This window comes from Branchiostoma floridae, chromosome 8 (assembly GCF_000003815.2).
Source record: "Branchiostoma floridae strain S238N-H82 chromosome 8, Bfl_VNyyK, whole genome shotgun sequence".
Classification (NCBI taxonomy): Eukaryota; Metazoa; Chordata; class Leptocardii; order Amphioxiformes; family Branchiostomatidae; genus Branchiostoma; species Branchiostoma floridae.
In genome coordinates, this window is record NC_049986.1 from 9,350,645 (window position 1) to 9,363,449 (window position 12,805).

Below are 12,805 nucleotides of genomic sequence, written 5' to 3' on the forward strand. Positions count from 1 at the left end.
ATACATAAACAATGTGGGCACCATACAGTATGTACATTCCCTACGACAAATGTACCATTTTATGGCAAAATGATAATCAAAGAAAAAAGTAAAAAAAAAAGTCTATTCTGTAAAGTTTACTTCCAAGTTTTATTTCCAGAAAATTCTGCTAGTAGAAGATTTTGAGAGTATGAAGCAATCCCTTGTCATTATGAATTCAAATATATATTTTCTAGTATTGCAACTTCACCTGGGCAGAAGACATGCTGTCATTTCATTGTATCAAGGCCACTACTGTAACAGCAATCCAACTGTTTTTCATGAAGTATCATATTCACGATGATTTGATGCAACGGTACAAAAGTTGGCACAGATAGATGTAATGTCATTTAGATGGGGCCGTAAAAGGTCATTTTAATACGGTTACCACAATCCTCCCTGTGAAATTGCTTGAACCTTGCCGAGGTGAGGGAAGTTATTCTAAGGGACAATGATGGCCCCTGGGTCACTGTCGTAACTGTTGCATCCTAATGTATGGATAGGATGCGCCCTCTATTCTGATCAAGCACATGTGATTGTTTGGGGCCTAACCGACCAAGTTGAACTATCTGACACAATTCTGTTAGGAGATGGGTTGCAGTCAAAATTGGAGGAAGGGATCTAAACACGTTGAATCATATGTTGGAGGAGGCAAAAACAAGTCCAGAAATCCTTAAAATATGGCATCATCAGAATGATAGATGTTTTTATGAAAATATGGACTTGTCTTGACAAAGCAATATTGCTTTTGCTAGGACTAGGTAACACTCAAATTGGGCACATCTGAAGATTAAGAACCTACATGTGTAGGGGGCTACATGAAGCCTAACCATAAAATAGACTGGGGTGTCAGAACCTACATGTTTGGGATGTTAAAACATAGGGCTGCCCCAAAATCAAGTTACTGTAGCAACATTATCAGAAAGTCTAGTTTCAGGGAACATAGATCTGAAATGTTTGCATTTATCTTTCCTTCAAATACATGTATGATATCAGATGTGGTCAAGGGTACAAATGTAGGTGTAGAATGATGACAATGTCCAATTTTTCTAATGATTGGAGATGTTGAATATTTCTGCCAAAAAACTTGCAGAATCTGTAAAACTCTAATCTAATAACGTGTGATTTACAGAATCATAGGACCTCAGCAAGCAACTATCCTTATGGCACTGAATCACGGTGCAGCCGTGAAAGACTTGTCATGCATACATATGTGTGCGCAAAATGCAATAAAGTCGTAAACACTACATTTTTGTTTCACGGAAAATAACACATGTTGTGAGTATACCCGAGTGCGCCTTCTATGTATGCCTGATAAGTGACATTTATGACCTAAAAGCGGTATAATTTGAGATAAAGGGATGATGCATAAATGTTTTATGGCAAACAAAGTCTATTTTATGAGGCTTTTATGGTGGCTAATCGAAAACACAGTGGCTCTAAAGTGAAAATCACCCATTCGGATCGGTGACCCGTCATGGTGAAAAATGCTCACATCGTTTAACCCTGGCAAGGCGGTAACTTTATACAGGGCAATGACATTTAATATGTACATGCACAATGCAGATGGGACATAGTTAACCTTGACATTGAAAGGGTTCATTGCCAAGCTGTTGCCAGGCACTGAAAACTGATTGATCAAACTGATCGATCAATTTGCTCCGACCCTGGAATCTATTGTATTCTAGCTCCCGTTTGCTCCAACAACTGCTTTGATGCAGATTATCATGTGGTGTTAAATCCCCTGTCCCAAATTAAATGTTTGAGCCTTGTGTTGACCCTGCATTACCAAACACTTCTTAGAAGCAGGGCAATATTGACCAAACTTCAGAATGCTGAGAGTCAATCAGAACTCTTGCCCACTTTTTAGAGGAATTTTGAAATGTCAATCATTGCTCTATGTATGTATTAGGTGCTCCGAAAGAGAAGTGATCTTGAAAAGTGAAGCCAGAATAGGATGTATGTTAGGCTAGTACTGTTGTGACAAGAGGAGTTTTCTCACCTACAAATTATTGATATGTTATTTTCATGTTTCAGAGGAGGTAATATTAGCAGAAGACAAAGAAGCTGAGCAAAAGAGGAAAGGTATGACATCATCAAATTTTCTATTACATATCATTTTGTTCACTGAAATATACTTTAGTCTAATCCTACATATACATAGTAGAAATAACTGATCTAACAACAAAGGCCATGGAAGGAGAGTAAGAGAGAGGGATTGAAGTAGTGAATAAACTTGAAAAATTAAGTTTTTATCAAGTTAGGAGTGAAATGAATACGAGCGATCGCTGTTGTTGTTATGTTCGGGTTATTCGATGGCTGGTGCCTACTAGGACGTTGATCAAAAATTGATATTTGAATTAGCAGATCAAATTACTGGTTTATATGTAAATCAATCTTTTGCCAAAAACCTGCTTTTTGCCTACCACTGCGTCACTGTGACATCATCGCGATCACTCGTGTAAGAAATGCATGTATGTTGAAATTATGGATCTATATAAAATAGATTGGCAATTGCTTTTGGGAGGAAATGGGGAGATCAAATGGCAAGAAAATGATATGATCTCGAAATAAGTGAAATTTTCTATTCATTGTTAAATGCATTTATAATGTTTACTACATTACTTTCTAATATCCTCTCTGTTGACCTGCTTGTCTTCAACAGCCAAACAACGCAAGCTTGGAAAAGGGAAAGGAGCTTCCCAAGAAGGAGATGGTAATATACAATTTATTCATGTCAGAATCTTAATACCTAATGAATAATGATATAAACATGCACAATGATGCATACATGTAAGTCACATTCCACAAAACATCAGATCTGGACATTTTACACAGTATACAGCTGCATAATTTTCTCAATCAGGGATACTGAATCAGGTTACCTTCAATTCATTTTCACTGGGACATCATCAGTTTAAAGAGAAGTAAAGTGATTCATAATGTTTTACGATTGCGATAGTAACAGTTTTGCTATAGAGATACAATGGAATTGCATATTTTGCATTACAATGTCATAATTCTATATTTAAGACCACAATATATGAATCCACTGTGCAATTCCAAATCTTTTGCATTTTGATCCTAGGTATTAGAACAAACCACACCAGGCTTTACTTTGAGCAAAATTCACCTTGACAGCAAGATCAGTGTATTTTACTGGTAGTATTAATTCCAACTGTGCTGTCTGAAACATTTAAATTCAAACTGTTATCACATCTAAAAGTGATTAGTGTCTCCTTCCATTCATTTCTAGGGGTGTTCTTTAGTCATGTGTTGTGTCAGTTGTAAACTTGCATCATTCAAAACTTTTGTACAACTGTAAATTCATCAATTTTTTATTATTATTACATAATAGTACTTAATTTCTCCAAAAGAACTGTGAAAAGAGGTTTTCATAGTGTTTTAAGTTCTTGGTCAAAACATGATTTTGCAGTACAGTAGTGATACATTTTAAACACACGCCTGTGGTGTCCACTGCAAATTTTTCAAGACTTACGGTATCTATAGGAACACCTTCCAGACAGTCAGACTGATTTGCATAGTGATTTGTATCAATTTTGGTACCTTATTTAGTTATGAAACCTGTTGATGAAATTGTAGCATAACTGTGTAGACTGTCTTGGAACTGTTTCTGCCAATGCTACCATGAACCAATACCTGTATCTGTTCAGATAAACATGTATGACATCCCAATCATAAATCTATTTCAGCATCTTCAACACAAAACTTTGGCCGTGGGAGAAAGTAGCAAAACAGTCTTATCTTGTATGCATAAAGTAGACAGAATTGTGCTTCTGGGGATACAGCCAACATCATGATATAAATCCAAGTATACTGCAGAGTTTCATTGGGAATTTGATAAGCATTGAAGATGGATTTACCACTATCTCTTACTTTGATCCGTTAGCCTATGACAATGACTACAGGATTGTTTGAAGTAGAGAATGATTTATTTTATACCTATCTGACAAAATCCTTTCTATAAAGCAGTCTTGCAATCATAAAGTCCTTTTTGTGTGCAAATTTGGTGCAATCTGGCAACCACAAAGCTCTGTTTCAGAGAAATATTAAAGGGGCATTCCACTCCAGAAGCGGGTATCATAATTCATCAGAGAATAAATTGTTATGCTTGAATCAAGTTTGTTTTGTCAAATTTACCATGAGTTGAAGCCTGAACGCAGGGCGTGCATTATAGCGATCGACTTCTTGAATTCCCCGCTAGTCCCTTACCAACAATCCCAGAATTCAATGCGCATGGTGAGTTACGGACGGGCTGGATCGACAAAGCCGCCAAGGACTCTTCCAGTTGAAAAGGTTGGTACTGGCATAAATTTCGATGTTAGATGCTCAGAATTGCTTTTAGGGCTAGACTAAATATGTGTGCACAACCTCTATCAGAACTGGTAGGCAAACGCGTTCCAATCATTATTTGCGGGCCATTCTGTAGCGATCTGCCAATATGTAGATAGTCATTTTTAGATAGCAGAATGGTCCGTAAAAAGTTGCCAAATTTCTGTATTCCGAGGTTCGCTGAGCATCAGACTTTTTGTGTACCTTCCTAAACGTCCGATAGTAATTTTACCGTTTTCGGTTTGCTCTCACTCACTCAGCGTACCGAGATATTGGGCCCGAAACTGACCATGAAAGTAGCGTGTTTACTGTTAGCGGCGTCATTTTTAGCCTCCACCAGGCCTTGCTACGGGGGTGCGTGGATCGTACAATTCGGGAAAAAATCGGGAATTGGCCAAGGGAATCAATCCACGATTAGATTCACATTTCCCCTCCACGGCCGACCAACCTCTCTGGTAGCAAACCCTTGCCTTTGGCAAATTATTCTCCTTATGAAACCAGCGTAGTCAGTCTGGTATTGAGGCTATCCATTTTTTGTTTTGACATACGTCACATGCACGTGTATGGCGACAAGCGACTACTTTCAGCTCTCACTACAGTGCTAAAATCTCTGCATCCCGGAAAGCTAAGGTTTTCAAACGTTTTGTGTACATTCCTTAACTGTTTGATAGTAACTCGACTGCTTTCGTTAAATTTGTAGTTATACCGTTTACGAGAAATTGGGCCTGAAATTGACCTTGCATTCAGAGTGTTTTCGGCTAGCGACGCCATTTTTTGTTGACATGTGATGACCTAGTTTACTACAGTGATAATATCTCTGCATCCTGAAAAGCTAAGGTCTTCAAACTTTTTATGTGCATTCCTAAATGTTTGATAGTGACTTGACTACTTTTGTTAAGCTCGTAGTTATACCGTTTACGAGAAATCGGGCCCCAAAATCGGCCTTGCATTCAGAAGTGTTCCCGGCCACGCCATTTTTGTTGACATACGATTACCAAACTTTTACATTGTATTCAAGTGCTAACATCTCTGTATTCCCCAAAACTACGGTCTTCAAACTTTTTGTGTACATTCCAAAATGTCTGGTAGTCACTCGACTGCCTGTAGTTGTACAATTTACAAGAAATTGTTCCCAAGGTTGGCTAAGATAGCAGACACCACCGGAAGTGCAGGATTTGCAGAATTCCATAGCATGCAATAATGTCATAGAGTTCCATGTCTTTAAAATTATGCATGAACTGGTGCATAACTGCCACTTCTGTTTTTGTTTGATAGAAAAGAGAAGGACGTGGTCGAGGAAAAGCCCAAGTCAAAAGGTAATTAATTTTTAATTTCATTACTAGTAGAAAAGTGTCCTCATGTGCCTACTTACATGTATGTATATTTATTTCTTAAAATGACAACACTGGATTTGTCAAGGGACATGATATGTTTGGTAAGATTACTTGTTCTGGTAAAAAAGATTGACAGAAGTATATGATTTGGGCTAATGGACTAGGCACTGGTATACCTTAAAGTCAAACCAAAATATTTATTGCACTAACAGATTTTGTAGTGCATGCCAAATTTAATCATTATCATGACAAGCTTATAATTGCTTCTTTCCTGGGAGTGACTCTGAAATTAATATAAGAAATGTTCTCTGTTTTGGCATGTAAAAGAATATGTGGCTACTATACTGTATAGTAGCTAGTGTAAATCTATATTTAAAACCTTTCAAATATCCGATTTAAGAATTATAGTCAGTACAGTAATATATATTGGGTGCAGAAATGTGCTAAGTACTGTTATAAGTGATATATTCTTTTGTAGGCAGCCCAGAAGCCATTCTTGCTTGCTTGCATGCTTGATGGATGTTATATTCAGAAAAGCCATCTTGGAGTTGGGTGATGTTGTAATACTAAGATCATTCTAATAGTTCATGTATGGTCGATTTCAGCAAAAGGTTGACATGGAAGAGTCAGTTTTTGCATGGAAAGGGAGATGGAGTTTGTAAATTTCAGCCTGTCTTGTTATTCATGATTGTCATTTTTAACATAGATGCAAATGTGGCCTAGTATTATTTTGTCATCAATGAATATCTTAATCACAAGAACATTGTTGACTTCAGAATATATTCTTTGCAGTTGACCTAAGGCAGCGGTTGGACTACAGTAAGAGGCTAGGAGACTATGTGGTCAAAAACATCTATGAGAAGAAACAGGACTACACTTTCAAAAAGAAAGGTGTTGAAGGCTGTCATACACAGGCGTCGGGAGTTTTGTGGTGGCTAGGTGCTCCAAAAGCCTGACTTTCCAGGCCAGACAATAAAACTGCAATTGCACAGTACCGTTCAAGGTTTACAGGCTAGTAAACGAGTCTCGTTTGGAACTCTACTGTTTTCATGGTCATGTTTTCTCATTTTTGTTATGTTTTTTTTAGCATACATGCTTTATATGACAAAACTACATGTAGTTTCTGTTTTGAACGTTTCAAAACTGCTGCTCCTATTTCTCTTAGACACAAGAAATGTGAAAATATAAATATTAATTCATGAACATGCAACTTGAACATGTTGGCAGTAGCCCATATACTTCAGGTTAAATCCAGGTAGATCCTGATATACTGATTTTATATGACAGGCTATATTATTATGTTAATAAGGACAAGTTCCCATTGTATATCCAGTGGATCATTTTATTCATAAATATCCTGCCTACATATGTCAGAAACAAATGCTGTTTTACAACAATATATGTGTGTCCACCAAAGTTTTCCCTGCCTATTTTTGAAAATTACACAGAAATGTAATTGTATATTGATATAATATACATGTCTTTCTTGCTGTATATCTAGTTCAAAGGAATATGAAAATAAGGATACTTAATATGTTCAAGGTTTCTATTTGGCCTGTTGTATAAACCATGAATAGGTAGATAAATTTATACAGGTGAGGTAGATAGATGTCCGCATTTGGTTGAATGCACCTGTTATAGTGCAAATAATGTGGAAACTGTGTAACACTGTTATCAAGATTGTTTTATTTTAGCAGTAAAGCCTCACCCTAATTCTAATTCTAACCCCAAGCTTAACAAGAATGGATAACCCTAACAGTAAAAAGTTAGTAGAATACAGATTTATAGATCACTCTCTGGTTTAACGTCAGATCAATTTAGCAATTGAACATGTGGTGGCGAAATATCTTAACATGAAAATGTCCTATGTAATTAGTCTCATCTTTAGAGGGATAAGTCTGTCTTATTTTGGTGACTGCACAGGCTGGAACCACGCGCCACACTGATCTCCCAAGATGATTCTTGTGGACCCAGCACGAAAACTGTCTGTACGCTGACAGTTGTAAGATTCTGGGAGAAACAAAAATGCATGTAAATTGTAATGTTATATTTTTTTTGTATTAAAAGATTGCAACAAGTACACTGCTTGCCATTTTGTTTCAATCTGGTTATTTTCAGATCTTGGTATTGCCCTAACAGCCCCCCCTCCAAACATTTCCAACTTTTCACACTAAATTGGTGGCACAAGTTATCACAAAACTGTCCATTTCTTCACACAAAAAGTACCGGAAACGAGGTTTAAAAACTTTTAGGTGCACAACATATCAGGTAATATACTGTAGTGAAAAAAGGTTCCTGAAAAATTTTAGTATGATTCATACTTACTAAGTTCAGAATGGTGCAGGTAAAATTTGTCTGGTGCAGGTAATTTCCAATGTTACCTGCACCAGTGCAGGTATACAAAAAAACAGTATTTCGAGTCCTGCTAATAGATTTATATACAGGTCACAAATTCGACCACATGCGGCTATGTTTCCGTAAGCTCACCATCGTGCGACCCCACACACAGATCGTGCAAAATAAATGGAACAGAAACACAAAATCTACATTTACCTATTTCTCAATGGCTCCCTGACATCTTCCAGTCCAAGTCATTTTGTCACTGTAGATAATATAAGTGCAGTTTTCAGTGCAGACCTCATGAGACGGGATGGAATTCCTCGTGTAGCTTGACGCATTTCAGCTGGCTACGGCCGCTCCCGACGCCCATACCGCTGCGATCGGGTTTGCTGTGATCCACGGGATCTGTCAGCTCACGAAGGTCGTGGCAACACATACACTCACACACTGTAGGCTGCAGTTGTAGTCATCGCATCTGCACCATATGCTTCTTGGCGCTAGCATGCATGCAACCCTCCGTCTCGTAATCCCGGCCGTCTCATGCCGCCTCTGGTTGCGTGGCGGTCTCAGCAAAGGCTTCTGCAGGCTGATTGTTCTCATCGCTACTCTCCGACTCTCCAGAATCACGTTCAGGCTCATATGCGTATGGCATAATGTAGTCTGGGTCGAACTAGTCTGAGCCACGGCCGCCTGAGTCCGCCATGACACTTTGTCGTCTGCTTCGTGTTTTGATCTGTGCGGATGCCCATATTTGGAAAACCCGTGACGTCAGGTCAAAGCCGAGAATTGGAAGCGGTCCCGTATGGGGGTTCATAGGTTTAGAACAGTGTTTGGTCTAAAAGTCAGTCGTGGTGATTTAGTCAAAAGTCGGGTGCATTTGTATTCCGAAGAGTGTAATATATATGGGAAAAATACCCGTTTCATGAGTGGAATCCCCCTTTAATATTGGAGATAGGGGTTTGGCATAAAGCCAGTACATACATGTATGTATTCAGCTTACATTATCTATCATTTTGTCTGGTGGAAACTCCTGCACAAGACAAAACTTTGTCAAATCAGCAGTATTTGTTTGTTTATTTGAACCATTAGTTATTCTTGAAAGCTCAATTCGGCCTGAAGGCCGCTTTTCATTGAGGTCATGAGGGAAGAGGCTAGGGTCAGACAACTATCATATTTTCACTCAGGAAACATTTTTGCAAAATTTTTTATTTTTATTGAGACCAACTAGAGTGTTCATCTTGCATTTGGTGGGTCTTGGTTTCAAACCATGCGCCGGGATATACGAAGACTCGACAATTCGCTGCATTTTCTGCTATCAACTCAGCACTTTTTAAAAAGAATATTGGAGTTGAACACTAACAGTGGACTAGCCCCCTGCTGTATGGCCCTAAGCTCAATAGAAATAGAAATGGGCTCTATACACCTAGAAGTGTGGGACGGTTAGAACCTCAGAGGTGTAGACCTTGTTCACTAGTTATTGTTGGAGGTCAGGGGTCAAACCCATGGGCTGAAACTCTAGCAGTATAAGATTTAAATGCTAACTCTCGTCTCTTTTCTCCCCTTCACCAAAATAGGCTTCTCTAACAAGAAAGAGGACGAGGGTGGGACCTGTCCAAGCTGGAAGGTATTTGAGAAGAGAGTCCGATATGGCATAAGGCGCATCGTGAAGACCCAGGTGTTCTACTGGGGTGTGATCTGCCTCGTATTCCTCAACACTATCTGCACTGCCATGGTTCACCACGGACAGGACCCTCTACTCACAAACTTCCTAGGTCAGTATTTATTTTTATGTCATACCTGTGACGCGAAAACGTTCGATACGGGTGTTCTGGACCGGGCCGTACGTTTCCGTATCGCACAGGTTTGAAAGGCGTATCACACAGGCTCCATTCGAATAAATCGAACTGTTTTGAGTGGGCCGGTTGGCAATTCGAATACCTGATTCGGACGTTGGAACATTGCTGTTGCAACACTTACAATGTTATTGTTCGAGGGCACCAAATTTGTTCAACTTCTGGTGCATTTTGCATCAAAACATGGGTTTTCTCAGGTGGGTATGACATAAATAAAATACAACAAGGTGTATTCCGCATCACCCTCGGTCTCAGCCCTCCCGCGGGTCGGATCACCCTCCGGCCTTCGTGCGATCCGACCCGCGGTCGGGCTCATACCTTTGGTGATACGGAATACACCGTGTTGTATTCTATATATCTCACTCTTACTATTGTGTACATTTTTTTTCTGCCTTGGGGTGGGCAAACTTATCTGTCTTTCCAGCCAGGGGCTGAATTACAAGGAGCTTGCAATAGGCAGGGTTAAATCGCAACGGTCTGGAGTGGCTGCACATTTAGCTGCAAGCGTTGTTTAAAGCTGTACAATGAGGATGCCCATACTGTATGAAGGAAAGTCTACCCTTTTGCCCAGAGTGTCGGGAGGGAATTATAATGAATTTCAATTTCATTCCCTCCATTTTTTTCCATAAAAATGCTAACACTTAACTGGAACACCAGACTGTTCACAAACATGAGATTCAATTTGTACAATTGCCTATCATTCCCCACCAATTCCTATTGCATACAAGTCAGATACATGGATGTGCAGTTAGCTTGCAGTTCTTGTAAGGACATGTACACCTGGTTGTTAAGTCGTGTGTAAAAACAGGGTGACAGTTTGAAAAATCCATGCTGACAAACTGGTTGACAGAGGAAGGATTACAAGCCAGAGGGCTGCTTCAAGTCAGCATTTCAGAACTCTCTCTTACCCTAATACACATGCATGTATCCAGGACCTCTCTCACCTTCCCAACATGTTTGATGTACTTGAATGTGTGTAGTGAGAAAGGATACAGAGTAACTGATGACACAATATTTGTCTACTAGTATTTGGATTCCATGTCACAGTACAGAGAAATGTTTGAGGTACCTTGAACTGATGTTGCCAAACATAACAAAAAAGTCACACCTCTAGAGGCATTGGGAATACAGCACATTGCATAATTGCATATCCATTCCAATATGTTTTGAATAGTCTAGTAAGATGCAGTTTGATGTGTGCTTTGGGATAATGGTATTATGTAACGTCATGTTTCGATCGGATGTCGCTGAGAAATATTTGACATACCCGGAACTGATATTGACAAACAGAACAAAAAAGTCACACCTCTAGAGGCATCATAAATACAGCGCATGGCATATCTATTCCTATACATTTGGAATAGCACAATTAAGATGCATTTTCATGTGCTTTGGAATGATGTCGTGTAGTTGTGTAACATGGTGTTTGGATTGCACATCCCTTAAAAATATTTGACATACCCGTAACAGACACTGACAGACAGTGCAAAAAAGTCATACCTCTGGAAACCTACCATGTTGCTTGTTTATTTCAATACACTTGGAATGGCACTAGTAAGATGAAGTTTAATGTGTGCTTTGGGTTAATGGTGTTATGAAACATGTTTGAGTATGTCACTGAAAAATAGTTGACATACCACGAAATGACATTGACGAACAGAACAAAAAAGTCACATCTCTAGGGGCTTTGGAAATTCAGCACATTGCATATATATTTCGATACATTCGGAATACCAGAGCACCAGTGAGATGAGATCTAATGCATGTTTGGGGATAGTGGTGTTATGTAACTGATTCCGTGATGTAACATCTATTATCATAATACCGGTACGTTTACGACGATTTCTCTAGCCATACTGATTTGACAAATTGTCAACGCATCATTTTCTCCAGTTACATGTTGCTGTTATAGGTTACCCTTGCCACTTCTTCTGTGTAACTTTTCTACCACTCTTGTCCTGCTAAAAGCGTAATATCGTAATTGTAACACGCCGCGGAATTACACGGCGAACGGGCGCGTGGTTGGGAGGGGGTAAAAAATACCGGTAGGAAGAAACACGGCACAATTAACTTTTACATTTACATTTATACATCCTCTGATGTTCCTTCCTTTTCTGTCAGTAAATGCATAAAACATAAACCTGCATGAGCATACAAAATGTCATGAGAAAACGGACGTATACTGTCAAGAATTTTCATTTAACTCCTGTCCGTCACAACCGCTATGACGTAACACTTCACTGCTAGCGTAGATATAAAAATGGCGGGAAAATGGCTGCGTACGTTCAATTTTGCCCATTCAGCCGTAGATCCGGGCTATTATGCAACGGTTCCTCACACTTTTACATCAGTTGTAGGTCACCAACAGAAATTCAAGATTGTTGTTGAATCATGTTCGTCTTGTGCCGTGAGAATAGGTAATTATGATCTATAAATTTGGCAATGAATGTGACAGTGTGTTCGTCCCACGACGAGCTGCCTACCCCGAAAAAGATACTGAAAACTTTTGGCCTTGTTGTCTTCGAATGCATTGTTATCGATGCTTTGTAAATGATGTATTGGACACCTAGATGTCTGAAGTGTGCACAGCTCAGAAATAACTATTGTTGCATGTGTAGATCTCTTTACGTTCCAGTATTTTTAATCTACCGGTATAAGTCTTACTACCGGTATTATGCCAATGCATGTTAACATGGAAGCGCTACCATAATTTCAGCACTAAGGTCAGTATCACACATAAGATAGATAGATAGATAGATGGTGTTTATTGGGAAATTGCAATGTCAGTGTTCTTTCTGCACTGAATTACATCCAATTTACAAAGGTTACAAGTTATCTAGATACAAAAAAAAACTTACACAGTCATATACAAACTATAAGTTGTAATACATGGTACACCAAAAAGGA

The 12,805-nt window shown here is 39.0% G+C and overlaps 1 protein-coding gene and 1 long non-coding RNA gene across 15 annotated transcripts in view; one reads left to right on the plus strand and one right to left on the minus strand.

Annotated features, from left to right (window-relative positions):
- Window positions 1–12,805, plus strand: part of LOC118421257 (voltage-dependent P/Q-type calcium channel subunit alpha-1A-like) — a 128,505-nt gene that overhangs the window by 67,724 nt on the left and 47,976 nt on the right. For all 14 annotated transcript variants that reach the window (XM_035828464.1, XM_035828473.1, XM_035828474.1 and 11 more), the window contains 3 exons: window positions 2,056–2,103; window positions 2,684–2,734; window positions 9,620–9,817. In XM_035828464.1, the coding sequence (XP_035684357.1) occupies window positions 2,056–2,103; window positions 2,684–2,734; window positions 9,620–9,817 (297 nt within the window). The remainder of the gene's footprint in view (window positions 1–2,055; window positions 2,104–2,683; window positions 2,735–9,619; window positions 9,818–12,805) is intronic.
- LOC118421261 lies at window positions 7,034–8,877 on the minus strand. Its single transcript, XR_004831815.1, has 2 exons — window positions 8,259–8,877; window positions 7,034–7,715 (listed from the first exon to the last, which is right to left on the minus strand). It is a non-coding gene; the product is annotated as an uncharacterized LOC118421261 (long non-coding RNA).